Genomic DNA, 25,422 nt, shown 5'->3' with positions numbered 1-25,422 from the left:
AAAAGAATGACTCTTGCCCAACCAATAATTCATAACTGTGGTAGAAGGGAACCCTCTCCTCAAAATCCAAATAAAGGAGGAGTCAACTGGCACTCTGAAAAGAATGTCTGAACCACACTTTAAATACCAACATCCAAATACTGCCCCCTATGCCGATGTGCCAAAGTATTTCACTGCATGAAGGGGCAGGGGAGAGTTTCAGTGATTTCCTCTTCCCTCTGCAACTACCTGTGCTTCCTGAAACTATGTCCCTGAGGAACAAGAAAATAAAAACTGCCCATATTAAAATGCCAACATCCAAGTCTATAGTATGACTACATTTGGAGTAAAAACTATATTATAGAATTGGAAAAAAGTCAAGAGGGCAACCAAAATGATCAGGAGCTAGAGCACCTTTCTTATGACATAAGGCTATAACATTTGAGGCTAAGGGGAGACATGATAGGCTTATAAAATTATGCATGGTGTGGAGAGAATGGATAAAGAAAAGCACTTCATTCTCACTCAACACTAGAACCAAGGGTCATCCATGAAATGGATTACTAAGAAATTCAGGAGTGACAAAAGGAAGTACTGGCCACCAGCTTGGATGCTTTTAAAAGGAGCTTAGACAAGTTTATAGAGGATAAATCCATAAATGGCTACTAATCTTGATGGCTGTAGACCACCTCCAGGTTCAGAGGTAGGGTGCCTCTGAAAACTAGTTGTAGGGAACAATATGCCATCATCTCCTGCTTGTGGGCTTCCCAGAGGCATCTGGTGGGCCACTATGAGGAACAGAATGGTGGACTAGATAGATCTTGGGCCAACAGAGCTCTTCTTAAGATGAGATCACTGAAAAATCGCCCCTTTCCCCCTCATACAATGAGAAACCCTGACACATCGACAGAGGATTCTTCTAGATTAGGGGTGTACCAAGCTGGTCTGTGATCAAATTGGTCTATAGTGAACCAGTCCAGTTTGACCGTGGACTGGACCAGCCCCAGTGAAAGCGGTCCAGTCCATGATCTAACCAGACCAAACACGGTTCATCCACAGACCAGTTTGAGTGCCTGCAAAGGGCAGTTCCCCTTTACTTACAAAGGTAATAAAAGGCCGGGGTGGGGGGAGGGGACGGCAACAGAGGCGCCTTTAAAACTGAAAGAGAAGGTGCTTACCGGTAGGCCTGTGTGGCGTTCCCCCCACCCTCTCAGCAGTGGCAGCAGCCATTTGCATGGTCAGTGTGTTGCTGATTATGCCGCAAATGGCCAGACCAAACTGTGGTCCGGTCCAAATTCGGACTGAACTACACAATCCGGTTCCATGCACACCCCTATTCTAGATGTCAGTCACTGAGTTATGAGTTAAAAGCATAAACATTTGCATGTTATTGGTACCAGAATACCAAAAACATATTAAGAAATAGTTATATTCATTTGGAACAAGCCAATTTTCAAAGTCAGTAAAGCTAGGTATACAGAAAAACCAACTGTTCTGCGAAATCTGAGGTCCTTTGAGTACGAACAGCAGAAAATATTCACAGCAATTGAAAATAAGATTTGCTAACACATGCTATGAGAAAATTAGCTGCTGTGAAAGTGTAGAAAGAGGCCAAAAAAGCTTGTAGGCTTATACCAAGCTCTATAAACCACCAACCGACACAGATAAACCTGTACAATTCATGTGCCATAAATTTCAATATACAATTCAGCATCAGAAAACACTATGCAACACTAACAGCACTTTTAAAGTATGCATGTCTTATTCAAGTTTGCAAATCTTATTCCTACCCCTTTTTTAAAAACGTTAAGGCTACTGTCACTGTTAAAATATGCCCCATAGTCTACATATTGGTCATTCTCTTAAACATTTTAATGTTTATTAAAACATTGTTTTAAAACATTAAAATGTTTATTAATGTGTCACACAGTATGTTCACATTTTATAAAACAGGTGTGGCTCAAAATATTTCACATAAAATGTCTTATTACTCTCTTCTACAATACATGTCTATGAAATTAAATGTACAGTAAAAACTTTATGTGTATTTCTGAGCATTATATTTAGCAGAGAATTAACTCAAAGAACTCTTCCTCCTTGCTCACTTCCCAACACAGATTGAAAGTAGAACAGGTAATATTGCACGCATTTAATGATGATCAAATGAGTTTTAAAGGTCAATGTGCCAGCCATAAGTATTTTATAAGTCTAGAGCAACTTTTAAGTTTCAAGGTTCAGGTTTCTTCCAATTATTGCTTAATTATGGTTATGCTCTGGTATGATATCATACCATAACAGATGAATGCTCGAGTAAACTCCATGCATGAAATCAAAAAAGAAAAGCCTTGAACATGCTATTGATTCTATAAGTGAGCATGAATGCCCACTAAAATATAGCTATGTGCATATATATATATATATATATATATATATATATATATATGTGTGTGTGTGTGTGTGTGTGTGTGTGTGTGTGTGTGTGTGCTAGCTCCTTCTCGCCTCTTTATGCCCACATTCCTTACCAACCATTTGTTTTCAGACCTATTAAACATGGTGTTTTTGCTCCTTTTCTTAGTGTGAGGTGTGTATATCGGTTGCTAGATATGCAAGTAGGCCCAAGACAATAGGAAGGTTAGTGTAATGACTGTCTGGGTGAATTAAAATAAATGGTTTTTAAATCCAGTTTTTAAACATGTCAGCTATAAACTGCTGCTTTAATTAAAAAACCTATACTAAAATGACATCTGCATTTAATCCAAGCATATGATCTCTTAAAACAGAATTTCTAATCCTTTAATAAACTTACAAAAATCTGCTTTTCTAAAAAACTGTGTTGAAAATATCTTAGTCATCATACAGCATAAGAGTCCATGTACTACTATTATGACTTGATACTGAGGGCCAGAAACTGGCAAATCACCACAGGTGTCATCCACTGATCCATCTTGGTGACATTTTATTCCTGTTCTATGCCTAGTACTGAGCTGATCTCCGCAACTGACCCAGATTAAGAAGTCTCATAAATATGTATTGCTACCAAAGAAGATGAGTATTTACCTTCCTTCTCATGGAGAACACAGATTTTAGTAGCTATTTCTGTAAGATGTGTTGGGGCCGGGTAGGCATAAGATACAGGACAAGCAATAGACAAGTACAGAAAGGACTACCAGAACACAGCAGCATCTTCTGATGTTGACTCCAATCACCACTTCCCTACAAAAATTTGTTATGGCTGCAGATCATAACAGAATTTGGGGGATATTGGGTTTTTGGGGATATCTTGCTGGGTAAAAAGGGAAAATGTGACAAATGTAAACAGTGCAACAAAGAAATGTCTTGTGTGGTTGTCAGAATGAAGCAATATTAAGAAGAAAAAAGATTTTTTTATTGCAATTAATTGTGCATTTTTATTTAGGAAGTATCTAAATAACAAACAGGTGTTTTTAGATTTTTATTTAAATCAATAATTTACAATAAGCCTTTTTTCTTGGCGATTTAAATAGTTTTTATTTAAATCAATCCACCCTGATAACTGCTGTTGCTGTGGCTCCCTAGAACAGGATATTCCCACTGATATTCCCTATACAGCTCCTAGGGTTTAGGATACCAAAGGCATCAAGTTTCCCAAATAAGTCTATTACCTTTCCCCTCATTTGCAAAGCAGCTCAGGAGAAGGCAGACAGATTCATATGACATTACTCTAGAAGATTTTTTTTGCCTATATTAAAAGGTGCACTTAGGGTAAATACTTCATAATTAATTGATTTGCTGCAGTAAAGCAGAACATTACAGAAGTTCTGACAAATTTAATCTACATCACCAAATCAGATGCTGCTATGACATACCCAAACAAACCAACAACATAGTTACCTTCCGATAATTCTTTTTATCCATCCTGAGCCTTTTCCTAGGTGTTTCCTGAACTTCAAAATCTTCTGTAGGTTCCTTTGTCCTCTTTATTGGTTTCCTTTTATTTCCATGTAAGTTACCTTGGAGTGGGGGATGGGGGAAACTTACATGAAAAAGATCTAAAGCTTAGAAATTATCTTGAACTGATCTAGTTACATCACTGCTCTAATACATTTTAAGAAGTCTAATTAACCCTTAAGATTTTGGGGCTGGCAGCATTAATTATTAACACTAGTTTTGTAGTACAAACTTCTTTTACATAAGCTTCGGCTGGTCGTATCAAAACAAAACATTGTTACTCAAAGGTGAAATTCATTTCTGTTTTCAGCTGTTTACCAATGACTCCACAATTTGATGTTTCATGCTTGCTCTGAAGATGTTTCTTCAAACAATAAAGATTATGTTGTCATACACTCGGGAGCTATCAATATACTTCTGTCTGTGACATCACTATTGTGACAGACTATTCCTCTCATGGCTTGGCAAATATACAGCTATATATGGAGAATGTGTTTTTTTGTTTTGTTTTAAGTAAGTCACAAAACCCATTTAAAATGATGTGCATCAAACAAAGTTTAGAAATAACAAAGGCCATCACAAAGTTTTAAACACCTCACTTTTACATATGGTATGGTTTAGGGTTTAGAATAAATTTTAAAGTCAATTTTCCTATTATAAAGAGATGGCTCCAAGAAAGATCAGCAATTCATCTATAGAGTCCATTTCAATAGCTCTATTTGTGATACATTGGTGAATGCTGATTCTAGTTCAAAAATGCGAACTTCTTAGCAGTCTGTTTCTATAAGGAAAAAATAGTAGTAGTCAATGTTCACTTAATGGCTATTTTCTCTTCAATTATATTTCCTAGTCTGTGAGGCTAGAGGGCATGTTGAATATGGAGGTAAAAGGTAGCATCAACACCTTGAGGATCAACTGTTTGTTTTTGTAAATTTCAGAAAATATCTTAATAAATTATAATCAAATATATACATTTTTAAAATGAAGGATAACTGTCCATTCATGTTTGGTGTTGACTACAGTGTTTAAAAATACTGCAGCCAGCATTTACACCAATATTTTCTGAACAAATATTGAGGGATTCTACATTGGCATACAAGGATGGTTGCTTGCAGACTACTAAAAACATGCTCAAGTAGGAAAGACATATTGTATAGATAATGAATAAGCAATATTCATTTTAATTATTTTGCAATATGAAACTATCAGGAAGTTGAACAAAATTCAGCACTACAGCACTCAGGAATTTAATTCAGGATCCATAAAAATTCTAAAGCCAAAGGAGCACAACATCTGAGAGAAAGATTGTAATTTGTGAGCAATTACATAAGTGGCACACTTAAAGATTACGCATAATAAATCAGTAGTACATAGCACAGATTTCAATTACTTCTGGATCTTGATCTCCTTTTACGTGATTCTTGAAACACTTTACGTTTGGCCTCTCCCATACTCTTCTGTGATGAACCTTGAGAGATACAGAATGTTGTGTAGTGTTGTTGTTGGTTTGTTTTTAAAACTGACATCCAAATATTTAACACATTAAGACAAAGTTGTTAACTTTCCCACAAGATGTTATTTCACACACAGATAACAAAACTGACTGCACTTTTAATACATTTTTCCAAATCTAACAAACCCATCACACACACCCTCATTCCTCTCACTGACCAAAGCAGCAACCTGTTGGTTTAAGATTTCTATAAAAATCTAACAAAATTAGTGTGTGTGTGTGTGTGTGTGTGTGATGGATAGATGGATGCGTATATATGCATATATTTACATATACATACACAGATTATTCTTTATAATAATAATAACTTTAATAATAATAAATATTATATTATTATTTGATGATGAAGAAGAAGAAAGAACATTGCTCCCTCCTTCCTTCCTTCAGGTATATTATTCCAAATATTTTTTATCATGGATATGAAGCAAAGTGTTTATCAAGATTAGCTAACCAAACAAATACTTTGCAGGCTGGGATGCTAGTCTACAAGAACACTATTCAATCTGTCATTTACCACTTGGAAACATATGTTTCTGATGCTGATGTATGTCAAGAATCTTTTATTTTAAACAAAGGCAAACATAAATACAAACTATGCTAACATCTGAAGACCAATACAGTATCTTTAATGAGAATGTTTTGTTTCTTCTCATTTCTACCACCCTCACTTTATTGACAGTGATACAAATGGCAGCTGCTTATAGACAGGAAAGGAATGAGACCAGCAATATCTAGACAGTAGGTTTACACAGAGCAACTTTGCAGAACAATGACCAAGAAATGCAGACATTATTGACTTTTATTGTAAAGACTGCATTCACTGCTATCAGCATAACACACCAAAAATCAGAAACGGAAAACAGCAAAGGCTGCTCTCCCTACATGTCTCAAACTGTGTGCTTAATTTAACATCACAACATACATTAATCTTATTTAGAGTATACTAGCACAGTTTTACGTTTACCAGTGTCTTCTTCAGATTTGGGAGAGGTCACTATGGCAAATTTTGTGTTATAGCGTGCTTTCTGTTTTTCACTGAGCATATTCCACTGTGATTCCAGAAGCTCTTCAATTTCATCGCTTGAGGCATCTGGGTGTTCAGCAACCACCTGGACAAATACAATACTTGTTCAACATAGACATTAAAACTGAACTGCTATTTAGAACTGCTACTTTCTGGCAATAAAATATATACTTCTGCTTTATTCCTAAAAGTGCTCAAGTAAAAGTTTAGGATTCCTTTGTTTTTTGTATAGGATCTAGAAAATAAAGGATTAAGTTAGCATCACTCTCTCCCTACACACACACACACCCCAACCAATATATTTTTTACTATTTTATAATCATATAGTAGAAGCTGTCATTCTGGTATATAAAACTTATGAGCTGGTGCAGCATAGAACAGATTGCCTCTTCCCTCTTGTGGAAGAAGAATGTTGCACGAGAGCAGCAACCCCCAATCCTCCATATGCAGAAGTTATTTTCAAAATTTTTAAAAGGATTCGAGTTTATATGGTACAACCTGAATCTTATTTTCATTTTTCTCACACTGTAATGCAACCACCAAAACTTCACTGCGAGAAAACTTCAGCTAGCACTTGTACAAGACTTCACAGAACATCACTGTGAAGTTATGCATGTTTACCCAGAAGTAAATCCCAGTGTGATCCATGGAGTTTAGTCCCAGGTAAGTGTGCATAGGATTGCAGCCGAAGTCATTTTTTCCTTTCTCCGCTGTTTTTTAGATTTAAGCCACAGAAGTTATGGCTTGGGTCCAAAGAACAGAAAGTGGAAGGAGAAAATGACTTAGAGGTGTTCTTTGAAAAAGCACTAGCAAAAGACTTAACATTTCAACTATCTCAAGCAGTATTCTCTCTGTCTTTCGTCTGTGTGCAGAATGAGTTTTGTTCTGGGCGGCAGTATGAATGCAGTGTGCACACATGCATTCAGATTGGGACCTCCTGATTAAACCTGAGCGAGATCTAAAATTAACTGAGCAGACATCAAAAAAATGTGCGTGTGCGCACATGTACACTCCTTAGAGGGAACACTGATCTCAAGTACCAGCCTTGTAGCTCCTATTTTGGAGCAGTCTACTTCACTTGAGGCTTTCAGACGGGGTGGACAGCGATCTGTCAGGAATCCTGTAGCCCATTCCTGCACTGAGCAGAAGGTTGAATGTGAAAAGTCCAACCATAAAATTTTATCATTTCCTTTTTTGCAGTGCAGAGCTGAAACATATCAGGAGTTGCACTACAGTACAAAAAACATGGTAAATAAGGAAGTTACAGCCTGTAACTTCAAGACTGAAGTAAAAGGACATTTTCAAACTTGAGAGGACAGTATGACAAACAGTGCAGCATTAGTGAAGCAATATTAACAGGGACAAGAAAAGGATTGTGCAGCAACTTTTAAAAATGTATTCTTACATTTCTACAAGCATTGTAGCAAATTCTCTTGTGATGGTTTATTTTATATGATTTTAATCTGACCTCCAAGTAAACTGGAGCAGATACATTGTATTTAGTTGATGCATTCTTTATTTGGTTGGATACTTCTAGTTCAGAACCTGAGCCATTTTGGAAGGGCAGTATAAAAATCAAATCAATCAATAAAATATTCCCCGGCTACAACTACAAACACAGGAAACCGTGACTATCGAGTCATTGGGGGCTATGGGATTGCGGGGGTTAGGTTCCAGGTTTTCGGGAAATGGTCAAAAATAACCGAAAATCAGCCAGAATCTGGAGAGAGATGCTGGGGGGAGCTCCCTGCCATGCTTTGATGCTCCCAAGTCGTGCTGTGTCCTGGAAAGCCCCAAATCGGCGGAAAATCACCCATAAATACCCAGTTTTTTCTTTTCTTTTAAACGGAGCCATTTTGAGGCTCTGAAACACAAAATAGCAGTCGGAAATGACCTCTGCGGTCATTTCCAACCACCCTTCATCTGCAAATACGTGACAACGATGTGGTCCCCCTCCCACTTTCCCCCATGTGTGCCAAGGTCAGGTGTCTTTTACTTGACCGTGGATACATGAATCCGCAGATATCGAGGCCTTCCTGAGTACAGGCAAATTAGAGGCTTTGGTGACATCCTAAATAGAAAAACAGGAAGCACTCCACAGCTGAAGGCACTGTTCAATCAGTTTAAAGCATTATAACTGGACACTTGCAGGCTAGGTTTCCCTGAGCATTCTGGGAAGAGTAGGTTGTTGGGAGCAATTCAGAGCGTCCTCAGAGTCAGTCGGGTCAGGCTCTCGAGTGAAAGACCTGAAGAAAGACGACAGCTTGGTGAAGAAAACAGTAGGGCACATACTGAGGACACCTCTAAGCTGATCCCTGGGGAAGGCCAAGCATAGGAAACTTGGCTTTACTCAAGACACCTTCAGGAAGCTAAGTGTCTGTCCAAGCCCCTTTCCAAAATAGTGCTTCTTTAGCAACTGAAAGCCAAGCAGCAGACAGGACAGCTGGCCAGTGAAGCAGAGCTACAAACAGACCTTTGCAGGGAAGCTGCAGTGCCATTGATAAGTCTTGAAGTTAAAGGTTAACTGGCCAGCAAGAATAAGGAGAACCAGAGATGGATAAGGCAGGCATAGTAAGGCACAGTGACTGAAAACCTGCCACTGATTCTTTGGTGCTCAACATTCTGGGGCTCTTTTTGATCTCTAATAGTAACCAACATCCAAGAGAAAATAAGGAGGCATTTTATTCTGAGCCTTTTGAGTACGATGGTTCCAGCGAAATGTGAGTATTACTGGGAAGGAAGAAAAGCAATCTGTTGCAGGAGGGATGGGTCACAAGAGCGATCTGATCTTTAGGATAGAGGTTGGCAGCAGCAGGGCTGTAATAAATGGACACTGATGTCAAGTGAATGCTATAATACAGCATCCTCTACAGCAGGCTTCCCCAACCCATGGCCTTCCAGATGTTGCTGAACTACAACTCCCAGCATCCCTAGCCACAATTTATTGTGGTTGGGTATGCTGGGAGTTGTAGTTCAGCAACATCTGGAGGGCCGCCAGTTGGGGAAGCCTACTCTACAGCACTATTTCTTTCTAGAATCAGTGGGATATGGGTGTGTGTGTGTGTGTGTGTGTGTGTGTGTGTGTGTGTGTGTGTGTATAAGAAAAGACTTAGATACTCTATCTTGACAGGTGTAAGTGTAGTGATTCAAGTGAAATCATCTTGATAACAACAGGTTGCTTACCTGTAAACAAAGTTCATCTAGTGGTCATCTGTTCATTCACACTGATGGGCTTCAGATGTGCGCTGAAGTCCATTCGGGATCCTTCCAAACTCTCTTTAGTTCTAGCTCTTTCAGTGGGAGCCCCTCCCCCTTAGTGACTTCACGCCATTTCCCTCAGTTCAAGTGTCCGCTGATCTGAAAGAGACTGCAGTTGGGAGGAAGGGAAGGGCGTGCGAATGAACAGATGACCACTAAATGAACTTCATTTACAGGTAAGCAACCTGTTGTTCATTGTCATAGTCTGTTGTTCACAATGATGGGCGCATCGCAAGCTAACCTACCTGGTGATGGGTCGCAGTCACTAGAAGATGGAATTCAGCACGGCCATCCCAAATTCCACATCCCGTCTGGAACGCAGATCCAAAAGCACAGTGTGTAATGAACGAGTGGGGAGTAGCCCAGGTGGCCACTTTACAGATGACATCAACCAGGACATTCCTATCAAAGACGGTGGAAGCAGATATCACTCCTGTGGAGTGAGCTCTGACAGACTTCGGAGGGTATTTCGCTGCAAATTCATAAGCCAGAGTGATCACACTCACAATCCACCTGGCTATAGACTGTGCTACAGGTTGAGCACCCAGCAACTTGGGTGCATAGGAAATGAACAAGGCTTGAGTCTTTCTGATCGTCTGTGTCCTTTCCTTGTAAGAGGCTAGGCAGTGGTGCACATCGAGACAATTGAGGGCTTTCTCTGCTTGCGAGATCAGGTTTGGGGGAAAGACTGGCAAGGACAAAACCTGAGACCTGTGGAAAGTACTCACCACCTTGGGGAGGAAATTAATATCTGGAAAGAGTTGCACTTTATCCCTGTGGAATATTAGATACAGGAGATCCACTCTAAGGGCCCTGAGTTTGCTCACTCAGTGTGCCGATGTAACCGCCACAAGGAATGCGGCCTTCCAGGTAAGTAGGCGGAGATCACAAGTAGCCAGTGGTTTGAAGGGTTTGCGTACCAGTTGACTGAGGACCAGGGGGAGGTCTCAAGGGGGAGACATGAGCGGCGTATCTGGATACAAGTTAACCAGGCCTTTAAGGAGCCTCTTGACTATAGGGTTCGTGAATGGCGAGACTATGCCCCGTGGCGTGACATGGACAAATATTACTGCCAGATGGACTCTAATAGAAGACATGGAAACATCAGCCACTATTAACTGGAGTAGGTAGCCCAGGAAGAAGGTAGTGGGTGCCTGACAGGTGTCAACACACTTAGCTTTGGCAAATTCTGAGAAGCACCTCCATTTTCTTTCATAGGTCCGTCAAGTAGAAGGCTTCTGAGCAGCTTTGAGGACCTCTTGTAAACATGGGTTTATATCAAAGAGAGGAGCCATGCAGTCAGGCGCAGCTGGGTCAGATCCGGGTGCCATACTGAGCTGTATCTATGGGTCAATAGGTTTGGTAGGTTCTGGAGGTGGACTGGACCATCCAGGGCGAGGGATGTCAGCACTGGAAACCACATTCTCCACAGCCAGTAGGTTGCCACTAGAATTGCCTTCATGGATTCCCTGCTCCGTTTTTGTAGGACTCGCTCAATCAGCGTGATTGGCAAAAAGAGGTACAGAAAGATCTCTGTCCAGCATACAGAAGGGAAGGCCCACCTCTAAATGACAACGAGAGATCCACCAGCTGAGGGACTGCAAGACTGTTGATGGCAGATGAAGGTGCTTGTTCTGTCTGTCGAGCTGGGGGTCAAAGTAGTCGTTGGAGCACTCGCATCCATAGTATGGCGTGTGGGAGGGCCGAGGTTGTGGAAGCCATGAGGCCAAGGATCTTCTGCACTGCATGGGCAGTCTGTACCGGCTGAACAAAGAAACGTCTGGCCTGGTGCAGTATCACAGAGATCCTTTGTTCCAGAAGGAATACTCTCATAGCAGTTTTGTTCAGAAGCACCCCCACAAAAGGGATACATCTGGTTGGTGTCAGTCAGGATTTCTCTAAGTTTACTTGAAGGCCCAAGTTTTTCAGTAGGGATATAGTAGCAGCTACTTGTTGTTCTAGAAGATGTGGGGACAAACTCATCAGCAACCAGTCATCCAGCTACAGGAAGACACTGATGTTTTGGTGGTGGAGGTAGGCGATCACCACTGTCATACACTTCATGAAGACTCTCGGGGCCAATGAGAGTCCGAAGAGAACTAATATTTGTGTGGCCCCACCTGGAAACGCCGGAAACTGCAATGCTGCAGGCAGATGGCTGATTGCTGCAAACTACACACCTGGAGACAAGGAGCAGCACTATTTCCGGGATAGTCACCATGCGAAACCTGGTGTATTTCACAAAGCGGTACAATTCACAAAGATCCAGAATGGAGGCACAGGTCCACATCAGGCTTTCGAACCACAAAGAGTGAATACAAGCCAGCGTAGAGATGGCCTGACACTGGTTCTATCGCATCCTTTTGTAATAGTGCTTCTTGTACCTGCAGGAGTTACAGCATCACCAGAGCACTCCTCCCTAGTTGAGGGGGCAGTCTCTGAACAAACTCTACAGCGTATCCAATCCTGATGATGGTCAGCACCCAGCGGTCAGTAGTTAGGGAGTTCCACATTTCCAGATAGGGCCGGAAGCATGTCGTGGGAATGAGACAGGAGGAGTCACTGTCGCTTGGTGAAGGAGGATTGTTTGGACCTCTGTTGTTGTTGAGGCTTCTGAGTGGAGTAGGAACAAGACTTCTGAAAGGAGCCCTGGTGATAATGTCTAGAAGCAGGATTGGAAGAGTATGATGGAGTTGAAAGCGCAGAGCTGCAGGAGGTTCCACCTGCTTGTTCGGTAAGGTTTAAAGTGAGTAGAGGAGAAGCTCATTGAGTGGGCAGTAGTGAGTAATATGTGCACCCATTCCATAGTGTCATCTGTCTTGGTCCCGAATAGGGCCTCACCATAGAATGGAAGATCTTTACAAGTACATGCCTCAAATGTTAGGCCAGAGGAGCAAAGTCAAGCATAGTGACACAAGCCTACAGAGGAGATCATAACACGGGCAAGCACAGTCTGCCTGATGGTGTGAAGAATGTCGCTGCTGTTTTGCGAGATTCAAGCCCTCCTTCTTCAGTGTGTTGGCTAAATCTCTCTGGTCTCCAGGCAACTAGTCCAGAAAGGGGGTCATTTTATCCCACTGAAAATGACTATATCTTCCTATGCAGGCTTGATAATTGGCCACTTTCAATTGGAAGATAGAGGTAGAATATTGGTGCCTACCAATGGAGTCCAGTTTTTTGCCCTCGTGGTCAATGGGAGATGTCAGAGCCCTGTTCTGTGATTTTGTCTGTGCCAGCTCTACGACAATTGAGTTTGGCACGGGGTGTTTCTGGAGAAAAGCGTAATTGTCCAACTGCACCCTGTATAAAGCTTCAATCCTCTTAGATGTTAGCTGAGTAGAAGAGGGTTTGGTCCAGTAGCCATGGGCTATACTGAGTATAGGTTTGAACATGGGTAAGGCAACCAGCACATGGGTGGAATAATCAGTAATGCCAAAAATAGGGTCTTCCGGGGGCTTCTGTGGCTGGGTTGCCAGAAGCCTTAATGAGGTTGTCATGCATTGTATGTGTTCAGAATGAGATCAGAAACCTCCAGAGGGAGAATCAGGCACAGCACCCAAGGAATGCGTTGAGCATTCAGAATCATCGGACTCACCCCCTGGGGGTGACTTACCCCCAGTCATAAGCGTCTCCATAGTCATCTCTAGGAGCATACAAATCCTCCTCCTCACTCTGCCAAGAGCGGAAAGCAGCCAAAGTACCCGGCTGCAGTAGTGAGGGTTCAGGCACAAGCTTCAGTACCAAGGAGGGAGGTTTGTGAGGAGAGTGCTCCCTGCGAGGGCTGGAAGCTAGCACGTCCCTGGATCGTGCTCTGTCCCATGGGTGGGAGGAGCTGTCTGCAGACGCAGGGGGAGGGTGTAGGAAGGCTGCATCCCCCATCCACGGAGGAACTGTACCCAAAGGCATCGGCTGAGGGGCCAAAGCAGAAGGTCTCACTGAAGGGTCCACTGACGGGGTTCCCTTCTATTTTTTGAGTGCTGAGTCCAAAGGAGCCTTGTGCTTTGACCCTGAAGCAGGAAGTACACTCGGTATCGAGGCGGAGACCAAGGAAGGAGCCGAAGGAACCGTTTCCTCTGGGCGCAGTCTCCTGTTGCAGGCCAACAGCAAGCGTTGCAGGAGGGGAGACCAACAACGTCTCTACAGGCATTGGTACCCCCATAGAGGAAGGGTCCTGAGCAGGTGCTGCCATTTCAGGTGTCGGGAACGCCATTACTGGATGGCACTGTGAGGTGGAGAGCGGCTTTTCTCACAGTAGAGCTCTTGAGGCGTTAAGAGCAATTTTTACGTGTTTGCTTCCCAAACTGCCTGCAAAATTTGCAAGAGTCCACTTTATGTGCCTCTCCCAAGCACAAAAGACAATGAGAGTGGCTGTCTATGGTAATATCGCTCAGCAAGCTGAGCAACGTTTGAAAGTGACTTTCTTTTTATTTCTCCCCCTCCATACACCAAGTGTGCGGGGAAAGGTGGAGAAAACAACGTTGTGGCAGGCTGTGTCTCAAAAAGAAGAAAATATTCTGCTGAGAGGGAATTTACAGAAAACAGAGTGTCTGGGGGAAGGGGGACAATAAAAAAACAAGATGCAAAAGGCACAGGCAGAGGATACTATGTGTTTAATAAAGACAAGATAGATTAAAACTGAAAATAATGCAGGTTTTTCTTTTAATATTCTCACAGAGAGTAACGAGGGCTGCGAAGAGAAGGAACCTTGAGCCGGAGCTGCAAATGTGGTGGCGGACAACCAAGAACTGAAGGAAACAGGGCGTGAGGTCACGGGGGGGCTCCCGTCGAAAGAGCTAGAACTAAAGAGAGCTTGGAAGGATCCCGAACAGACTTCAATGCACACCTGAAGCCCATCAGTGTGAACAACAGAGAGCACGACGATGAACATTAAGTTGTGCTTCCCCCCCGGCTGAAGTCTAATATAGGTATTTTATGTGACAAGAAATAAAAAGTAGGGATGTGCACTTGTTCAACTCTACAGGAGAAGGATAGGAGTGTGCTTCTATGAAGACCACTCTTGAACCAGTAGCTACAGGTATGCTTCAACTGAGCCTACATCCTACTATCTGAGCAGTAAGTGTTATGCCCCAACTGGGCATTTCTTGTTATAGTACCCTGGCCTCTGTTCTTAGAACTGTTGAAATTTAACCTAATTGGATCTGTTAGCAACCCTAGAAAGAGATTTTCACCCTTGCTTAGGCCTGTTCTCTTCAGAGTAAAACAAGTTCCTCAGCTTGTTCTCTGTTATCCTGAGTAGCAGCCTGGAAGGCCTGCCCTTGTATTGCCTTTTCACTTCATCCATCCACCTGGTTTCCCCAGTTTAGAAAGGATTACTCCATCAGAAAAGTAATCCTCAGAAGAAAATCAATTGCTACAGGCTTATTTAGGTGAAATTCCTATATCAGAGCTACTCATCCTGATTTCAAAAGTCTGATAAAATGCTATCAAGCCATGAGCAGCATATAGAATAATCCAGAGGATTATTCAGGAGCAGTGACAGATGTTTCCAGAGAAAGTGCTGGTAGGAATCCATGCAGGCCTTGTAATTGCAAATATTAAAAGTGTCTCAGTGAAGGAGTCTAGGTCTGTTTGAAGCTTTGGGGGCCTATTCAGACCTGGCCTGCTACAACCCCCTTTGCCCCAAAGGTGGGGGGGGGACCAAAGTGTGCCAAAGCAAACCCTCCAGTCTTTTGAAGTTTTGCTTTGACCCATGACCACAACTCAAATTACTCACCAGGACTGGCAGGGGTTAGAAGAAAAGGTTCTAGTCTCTCTTTTCACTCCCCATCATTAAGAGAGCAAGCAGCCATGTTCTGCAGCTTGATTTTTAAAAGGAGACCTTTTCTCACAGAGTTCTGGGAAACAGTGTAGGAGCTCCTAGGATTTGTAGTCTTGTCTGAGTTAGGAAAAACTGGACTTTTCCCGATGGAGTTTAGTGACAAATGATTTGATTAGGATGTGACTCAATAAAGCAAGTAGTAACATCAGAGACAGTTTCTACATCAGAGTCTAGAGCTAATTTCAGACTCCACTGAAGTCCCCATACAACAAGTGGCACCTGACCAAGGGAAATCTTCAAACTCAGCTGCATAAAAGCCATTACTGGAACCTGCTAGTGTCATTTTAAGCTGTTTTAACTCTCATCCTGAGTTATGGGGTAAATTCCTAGCTCTGGTTGCAAACAATGTGTGTAAACAAACCATTTTACTCCCAGCTATGCCCTTGTTGTCATATATTATTTGAATTTTGGTACAAAATGTATCCAAAACATGTGGTATTAATTGGAACAGGACACAGGGTAGAAAACCATCCCAAACTGCATGTGATCCCTATGGTAGGGTAGTTTCTATCCCATTCCCATTGTAAATCAATGGGGGGGGGGGGAGAGAACTACCCCAGAAATGCATAATCTCTTTCCATTTGGGTAGTTCCTGGCCTCATGTCAAGTCAATTGGGATAGGAAAGAACACCCTGTTCCTCTTCAGAAACGTAGTGTTTTCCCATGCAAGCTCAATTAACCTTGAAAGATGATAATGTCTGGCTAGACACTGCACAGGTCTGTGCTCCTGAGTTTGGCAGGTGAAATCAGCCCCTCCCAGAATATCAGATCTAGTGTTTGGAATGAGCAAATTATTCGGAAGCAGGGATTTTAACCACCACAACATAGGCAGAAGGATCACAACAGACAGCACCCATATATCAGCTTTATTAAGCCTAGCATCAGAGGATCAACCATCAGCATTATGTATGTGGTCTTTTCCCACTTCTCCTGGTGGGATACACCCTAACAAAAAGGGGGTTGGAGCTTGGTTCCAGGAGTAGAGAGCAAGATGTAGTGGTGGGCTACATGCCACTGAACAGTGTGCTGAACCTCACTCAACTACCACTGAAGATACAGAGATCATGGGTTACAGGACAGGCAAGAATGGAAGAAGATGATCTACAACACCACAACCACTTTATCACTGACCCTAAAGAGACTCAATAGAAAAAACAAATAAGACACAGTATACAGCTGCCACCGCTCAGAGTAAACATCACTGTACTAGATGGAGCAATGGTCTGACTCAGCAGACAGCCTCTTCCAATGTAAGCTCCTTGACCTAACAGAACTGAAAGAGTATCTTGGAAAACTAGTCCTGGCTGGTGTGTTTTGTGCCAATCATGAAATGCTGCAGGGGCTATAGGCAGCACATCAGAGGCATCCCTTTTTTTGTGCAATAATGCAGATGAAATGGTTTGATGGCATCACAAGTTATTTAAGGCTTGATGGCAAAGCCACACAACAGCTTGGTGATTGCCAAGTTGGTACCAATTAGAGGTATCTGCAGCAGGTGTGGCAGTCCTATAAAGAGAGCCAGCCTGGTGTAGTGTTTAGAGTCCTGGACTAGGACCGGGGAGATCCGAGTTCAAATCCCCATTCAGCCATGATACTTGCTGGGTGACTCTGGGCCGGCCACTTCTCTCTCAGCCTAACCTACTTCACAGGGTTGTTGTGAGGAGAAATCTAAGTATGCAGTACACTGCTGTATAAAAAATATATATAAAATATATTTAATATATAAAATGTTTTTTAAAAATTAAAATAAAAAATACATAAATATTGCAAGGTCTGATCTAACAGTTGAGAAGCAGTTAAGTTTCTGAAGGCGTTGTTCCTTCAGGCAATACATGTCAAGAAAACCAAAGTAGTACAGTTTGAAAATATAATGGCACAGCTTGCCTTGGGAAGCAAGCTGGAGAACTAAAACAAAGACAAGTAGGTTTGCATGTTGTGCAGAGACATGTACAGCCATGGAACATCACTTGAGGACACTTCAGATGAACGCAGCCCTACTCATGTGATAAAATCAGGGCTGCGACAAGAATACACCTGCCCTGATGTCACTAGCAGACATGTTCACATGTGTTCTTTAATCAAGCTGAATTGCACCACTACATGTGCTCATGCGCAGCCCCAGTGCCATTGCATCATTCGAAGCAGCCTTCAGAAGACTGCGGTGAGAGATAACTTTATTCCTAATGCAGAGGTGGCAGCTCTCCTGAGCAAGTTTACACAACAACCCAGACATAACCCCCAGAGGCGCAACCCACGGTCACAAAGGGAACCACTATCATCTGTGCTTGCCTCATGGTGCCATCAGTCTTGGTTCCAAAAAACACTTCTCTGTCAAATGGGAAGTTTTCTATGCAAGCTCAAAACACAAAACCATGCATAGCAGACTAAAGTTATCAAGCTGGCCATAGCTTTACAAACCCAATTGGCCACGTGGCTGTTTGTGTCTATCTGTTGCTGAGCTAGAAAGGAGGCCTCATTTTAAAAATCTAACCAATTCCTGCTCATATTGGAAAGGTGATCAAAGAAAAGGGTGAAATCTTTCCAGCAGAAAATAGTGATCACATGACATGTAGTCTTGGTAATTTGAGATCCAAAAGAGGAAGAGTGGCTATAGAATAGAACCTTCTACTGATGGAGTCTACCTTTCAGCCCTCATGTTTGGTTGGGGCAGTGAGAGATTTCTGCCTCTTTTGAGACTAAGAGGCTTTGACCACCAATGAGTTGAAGAAAGGATGTTGAGGGATGGAAGAGCAGTCTTGCATTTGGACACAATACATATTTTCCAGACAAAAGCAACTAGGTGGGACAGATGAGGATTTATTCCAGTAGTATTTAGTGACTACAAGGAGTTCTGAGAGCAGTACAGGAGCACAGTTTTCATGAGCTAGAAAACCAAATCCTTAATGGGAGATGGTTTGCTGTTTGAGACTGTAGCCATGTGAGCAGGTTCCAATGTTTATAAGTGGAAGTCTTCTATAGGACCCAGGCTGAGAGTTCCCAACAAGCTCTAATGGTGAAGAAGCAGAGATCGGGGGGGGGGGAGGTATGAAAAATGGAGAAAGACTGGGTCAGGCCCTCAGATTTAGTATTAGAGTCTTGGGGCAGGGGAGGCCGAGTTCAAGGCTTAGATCTTCAGTGCTGGGTGGAAACTGTCAGCAATACAGAGATGGTAGGTGGTGAAAGACATGTTGGGGCAGTTCTAAGTGCCATAGATGACAGGGGATAATCTAGGACATTGCGGACTATGTAATGGTAGGATGTGGGGCCAGAACTGAGACAGGAGCATTGGAAAATTATCTAAATCTCGTTGAAGGGTATGGGGGGGGAGACTGCATTACGGTGGACATTCTGTGCAATGGTGGTGGTGATGCAAGCAGGGGTTGGTTCAGTAGTGCATTGGTAGCAAGCAAGGAAGAAAGTGGATAGAATGAAGTAGGGCTGGGGAATGAGACTAGCATTTTCATTTGAAGCCACCAGTTGTTGAAGTCTTGGTGTCTTGAATCCTGATAAGGATCTGGATTGGGAGTCCAGACAAGAGAGTGGCATTAGTGCCTAGGTACTGTTGTCTAACCATCAATGGATGGTTCAAGTGATGATCACAAGAAATTTTTTTCACAGTGCAGAAATAGGAGGTGCTATGTTCTGCTTGAGTGTTCCCAAAGGTACAGAATGAGGTGACAGGAAACCTTGGTCTCTGGAGAATCTGGAGGCAGATGGCTTTCATGTGAACCAAATTCAATAACTAGCCCTCAAGGAATTGGCTTGGAGGGGTCTAGAGCAGAGGTAGAAACTGTTGGAACCAATAAAGGATAGGCTGCAGGGACGAGGCCCCACTGGAAAGCTTAAGAGAAGGCAGTTCCTTCATGTTAAGAGAAGGCAGTTTCTTTTTATCCTCTGAAGAGGCCTGTGGATTTGTGTGAAGACCAATGTGGGAATTAAGATGGAGGGTTGGACTATCAAACCCAGACAGAACCAAAACAGAGGCTACTGGAGCGGGAATGGAGAGCATTACTGCTCCAAAATCCACAGATCCCAGTGACACTATGGAAGAAGTTACAGAGTGGTCTGAAGACCTAAGCAAAGTGGCAGATGGAACTGAAAAGAAGTTTGATCTTAGTGCTTTGAGCACTTTCTCCTTTGTATGGTGCAGATACTTGGTGATATATTACATTGTACTAGCTTGGTGAACTTTTGGCAATGGATACAGGAATCCAGTCTGTGTTCCTTTCCTAAACAGAGGCAGTAGCAGTTGTGACTGTCTGTGGTAGAGAGCTTGGTCTGGCAAAATCTGCACTTCTTGAAAGATCTTTTCAGAGCTATAGGCCCATAGCTGGGGAAAGCATCAGTGGTTGGAGAAGGAAGAAAGGGAAAAATTCAACTTCAAAGACAAAATACAGGAAGAGGCAAAGATGAAAGGAGGAATAAACAAAAAAGAAGAAAGGTTCAAGGTCAAATTTGGTCAGTAGTAAAATAGCTGACCAAGGGAAGGTTTTTCTTCTCTTATAATGTGGCGGTTTACGAATTGGGGCAGATATGGCCCCTTGGTGCATGGTTTGCACCAACATTCTTCAGGTTAAGCTATAGAAGATTCTGAACAAGGCACTGCACAGGAGCAGATTCCATAGGTATAATTGCACAATGACCATGAAGAAGTTGAACTTACTATGAGGTTCCTCTCCTGGTCATCAGACAGGAATAAAAAGGTTAGGTCCTCATCTGGCTGAAGGCAGGGCTAGGAAATTTGATGTCTCTTCCAAAGAGGAGAGCCCTCCCAATTGTAGGACATAGCTGTAGCACAAAATATATTCATCCCAAGCCTCAAAAAATCAGAACCCAGAGGAATAAGTTGAGAAGCAAGAATGCAGGCCAAAATGAAGGCAAACAGGCTGCAAGATAATAAGAGAAAAATGCAGAGACAGCAGGAAACCCAGAGATTCTGATGGGAGTCTGAACTAACCTAACTCTGGGGGACCACAAAAATCTGTGGATGCATCCCCCTCTCTTAAAGAGAGAGAGAGAGAGAGAAAGAGAAACGAACGAGAACTCAAGGACTAGAAAAAATGAAGATACTTGATCTCCTGTCTGTGACCAGACAGGATGCTCACAATATGTCCAACTTCATGCTCTCAGTCAGCACGGCAGGGCAGGAATGTCTAAACAGGGCACTGCTCTAAGGCTGAATGCAGAGAACAGAAATTGGAAGGGACCTTGTTTGTTGCTTTGCCTTCAGTTGGTGAAACGGAAGCTGACATGCCTCTAGTCTAAACCCATCTAGGGAGAAATGCCCAGGACAACGAATGCCTGAATAAATTTATGTTTCATTTGTATAATATTTCCTGTGTAGAGAAAAAACAGACATGTTGAAAGATATGATCACAGTTTCCCCACATCTAATCTAGATGAATTTTCCCACATGAGATTGCTAGCAGCAGCTTCACTTTTAGTGAAGGCTACTTAAACAAAACTTCCAAATCACTGGGCAACCTTATGCATGTGCATATATCATACAGTTTTTGGGATCAAGACTGAATGGTGTAGGCACTTCGGAGCCAGTGTGATACAGTGAACAGAGCACTGGACTTCAAATTCTGCTGAATCAAAGCATTATATACTTCTTGGATTGCTTTGGACAAGGCACACTCTCTCCATCTATCTCTGCTTAAGGAACCTCACAAGGCTGTTACCAGGAGGAAATAACTCCATGTAGGACACCCTGAGCTCTTTGAAGGGATGAAGGTGTGTGTGTGAGAGGGGGGGCGGAGAGGGAGGAAGGGAGGGAGGGAGGGGAGGGAGGGAGAACAATCAAGAACCAGATTTCAATTACCGGAGCAGAATTACATGGTAATCACACTTCATAATGTAAGTTATGTAAAAGACACAAACCTCATCTCTGTGCTTCTGACAAAAAACCAAGAACTGAGATACAGCATCTCCCTTTCTGTTTCGTGGAGTGTGTGCAACAGCTTTTTTCCTACCAATAGGTGACCCTGCACCTCTTTTGGTTTCTCTCTCTTCAAGGACTTTTTCAGGGCTGATATTCTTAGGTTCAATGCCTTCTTGAGATTCATTAGTTGCAGAAAATTTTGTTCTCCTCCTCCTCTTCGTAGGAATATCAGATTCTTTCCTTGTTCTCAAAGTCTGGGAAATGTCTTCATCTGTGTAAAGTTTATCCATTTCCTCCAAAGATCTGACAGTAAGCCCTGCTTCCGTTGCCACTTGAGAATTAAGAAGAGGTCTGCCCCTAACATAAATGAAGGTATATTTGGCTTTCCGTTCTTCCACTGTCAAGGATAATGCATCTTTTGCTTGCTTAACACCCATTTCCCACTGCGGGCGTAGTTTTCCTGCAACAGGTTTTAACATCTGTGGGGAAACACACCATTAACTAGTTAAACGAAACCAACAATTTAAAAAAGGTAAATTGCTTATCAATATGAATGAAAAAAGAACATAACCTCTTCATTTATTCAAGTGGATGTTTTTATGCACATACAGAGGGAAATACTGTTAATAAGGAACCTTAAGATGGGCTTGCAAGAATGATTTGGAAAAAAATGTTATTGTTGAAGTAGTAATAGATATAAGATATATAAGTAATAACAGAGTAAGAGATCACACTCCATGTACTTATAAGAAAATAGAAAACAAGATGCAGAACACTCAAAACATTTTGCAGTTGGATATTCCCGAGGAGACCTGACGACTGATCTGATCATCATACTCTCTTTCCTCCTCCTCACTACACATAAAGGACTTTGCCTTCAAAGTTTTAATGAGATGGCACTTGTCCCCCACCAGACTGGTGGCAATTTCCCCCAATTCCTCAACAAAATGTCACAAGGGTTGTGGTCTAAAAGGATCCTCTCTTCATGTTTGGGGGTCCTCCCCATTCTACAAACATTTTGGTTGCAAGTCCATTCTCACGTCTTCACAATCCTTCAGACTCAGACTTCAATGCTTCCTATCTATCATCTGCTGGAAGTATCTCCACCAGAATTCTCACCAAGAAGGCAGAGAGAGCTATTCTCCTTGCTAACTACAGCCATCAAGCTATCCATCTGTTGTCACTGGAACAAAAAAAGGTCATATTCCCATCTGGAATTAGTTCACAAAGATATGGCATGTAATGCTACAAGACAACTTGTTAATGGGGTGTTCTATTCCAGAAGGTTATCCTACTGGAACTATGTTTCACAAGATAAAGATCCCATAAATCCTTCTGTTAAGCTCAAAACTATCTAGACCTGGTAACCTGTCATGTTGTAACATACACTTTGACATGTGCACTAACCTCAATACCAGCTTTATATGGTACTTTGTTCTGGTTTGGGGGGTGGGGGTGGAAGAGTTTGATTTTATTTCTGTGCTAGATCTGTATTATATTCTGTTTCATATGCTCTAAAACTGAATTCATAGTTCATCGCTTATATTTTCATTGAAAAACCAATAAATCACTCACTCACTCTCTCTCTCTCTCTCTCTCTCTCTCTCACACACACACACACACACACACACACACACACACACACACACACACAGAGCACTGTTTCTGGTGAATATCCAAGCAGATAATGTAGCATCTGTGTTGAGATCAAGCACACAATTTTTACCTTAATTTTCTCTGCTTTTGTAAGGGAATGCTTTGCACTTTCCTGACATAACTGCTCAAATTGCTCTTCTCCTTTGAATGGCACAAGACTCTTCTCAAACACCCAAGCTCGTTCTGGGGCATCTCCAAAGAACTGTACATGATACTGCCGAAAACTCTTCTTTTGTCCTGAAAAAAATAGCAGGCATACTTATTATCTCATCTAGAAACATTAACATTATATCTCTCTTATGTAGAGACATTTACATAAATAAAAACAATATTTATTGAATGATACACATACTATTATTGTTGTGGTTGTTGTTTACACAGTCAGACAGGTGTTATTTACTGGTTTGTTGACTTGTTATTGACTGAGATGGCTGAATTTTATTATCAATATTGTTGCTGTTATTATTATAGATATCGTCGCAGAATATAGGCTGATCCCAGTAAAGCTGCTTTTTGTAATTGGCTGATGGTGATTTCTGTGGCCCCTATAATGTTGAGGTGCTCTTCAAGGTGTTTTGGAATTGTACCTAATTACTACTAGGATTATTTTGGTCTTCTGCCACATCATCATCATCATCACTATTGATGATGATATAAGATGAGGCTACTCTGGGAAGTGCACCCGCATGCTTGCATGCAGAAGGTTCCAAGTTCCCTCCCTGGCATCTCCAAAATAAGGCTCAGAGAGACGCCTGCCTTGGAAAGGCCGCTGCCAGTCTGTGTAGACAATACTGAGCTAGAAGGACCAATGGTCTAACTTGCTGTAAAGCAGCTGCCTAGGTTCCTAAACTTTGACTTTGACGTTGTCCTGGATTGCCAATATGTAGGCTTACCTAAAACATTCTTTTCAAGCAGTTTGTACAATACATAACGTAAAAGGGAACTGTCAGGCCTTCTCACATTGGAACTGTATACTACCATTCCTTATGGTACTATAGAAAAATGCATTACTCGTAGCTGTATTAAGTGATATGGTCTATGGAGAGGTCAAGTAGAAACCTGCTACTCTTGAACAAATAATTATTTTTTTTAAAAGGAGTGTGGAGTATTAAAGCAGTTGAGCTAAAGGAAAACAAAACAAACACACCTCACAGCGCTCTCTCTCTCTCTCTCTCTCTCTCACACACACACACACACACACACACACACACACACACACACACACACACACACTCTCTCTCTCTCTCTCTCTACAGCTTTGGCTGTGTCCATCTCCCACTGGCTTATAAGATGATCCTGCAGTGTGGGCAGGTAGGCAGGGCAAGATAAACAGACTATGTTACATTGTTGAAAGAACTCCCACCCACAAATAATAATGGCTTTATGTTAAAACCCAAAATTAACAAGGCAAATTCAGAAAATTATTTTTTAATATGCTTTTTGGGTCTCTCTCAAGTGGGTTAGAATAAAGCTAGCTGGTACTCATCCGTCTTGTTCTTTGTCGTAACAGTAGAAAGAAGCATTGGTTACTTACCGTGAAAGTTTCTTCTTGCTGGTGGATTCAAGGGCATCAAGCATGGGTTATCTCCTCCCACGTGCTCCTCCTATGGTCAGGACTATGCAGATTAGCAAATGCCTTTAAAGCCAGGGGAGGAGATAGTCAAGCAAAGAGAATAGAAGCCACTAGAAAAGTAGTGGTACAGGGGTGGAGAAAGAAACAATGAGCCAGCCAAACAATGAGCCACGAAGTGGAAACATTGCATTACCTAGGAGATAAAGGCATCTGAACAGGTGGGTCCAAATGCCCTTGAATCCAGCAGCAAGAAAAAGTCTTCATGGTAAGTAGCCAATGCTCCTTCATCACCTGGTGGACAAGGACATCCAGAATGGGATACGCCACAGTCAACTTAATGAATGGATACACATGGATCTATGGGAAGAAAGATCTGCTGAAGGACATGGCAGTCAAAGACAGTCTGAGCAGCTTTGTGTCAGGCTTATAATGCTGTGTGAATGTCAAGACTGACTTCCAATTAGCTGCCCTACAGATCTTGTGGAGAAAGTAGCAGAAGTAGACGCTAATCTGGTGGGTGAGGTCAGTAACATGTAACGGGAGTTGAAGATATTGGACCTTGTAGGTAAAAATATACATGTCTTGATCCATCTCACAAGTGTAAGTGAAGATACTTCCTGCCCTATGGATGCAGGAAGAAATGAAACAAATAGGAGGTCTGTAGTATGGAAGGTGGATGTACACTTAATATAGATCTTGAGTATTTTGCACACATCTTACTTTGTGCCATGCCTTCTCCTTTGTATGTGGGGCTTGGGGCAGAAAGAAA

At 42.2% G+C, this 25,422-nt stretch overlaps 1 protein-coding gene across 7 annotated transcripts in view; it reads right to left on the bottom strand.

Annotated features, from left to right (window-relative positions):
• The window catches only part of NSD2 (nuclear receptor binding SET domain protein 2), a 192,227-nt gene that overhangs the window by 100,879 nt on the left and 65,926 nt on the right, over positions 1–25,422 (bottom strand). For all 7 annotated transcript variants that reach the window (XM_053304254.1, XM_053304249.1, XM_053304255.1 and 4 more), the window contains 5 exons: positions 23,151–23,317; positions 21,424–21,903; positions 6,384–6,528; positions 5,297–5,374; positions 3,850–3,968 (listed from right to left, as the gene is read on the bottom strand). In XM_053304254.1, the coding sequence (XP_053160229.1) occupies positions 3,850–3,968; positions 5,297–5,374; positions 6,384–6,528; positions 21,424–21,903; positions 23,151–23,317 (989 nt within the window). The remainder of the gene's footprint in view (positions 1–3,849; positions 3,969–5,296; positions 5,375–6,383; positions 6,529–21,423; positions 21,904–23,150; positions 23,318–25,422) is intronic.

The sequence above is a fragment of the Hemicordylus capensis genome, chromosome 3 (genome assembly GCF_027244095.1).
Source record: "Hemicordylus capensis ecotype Gifberg chromosome 3, rHemCap1.1.pri, whole genome shotgun sequence".
Lineage (NCBI taxonomy): Eukaryota > Metazoa > Chordata > Lepidosauria > Squamata > Cordylidae > Hemicordylus > Hemicordylus capensis.
Note: the sequence above shows the minus strand (reverse complement) of the source record. Positions and strands in the feature narration are given on the sequence as shown.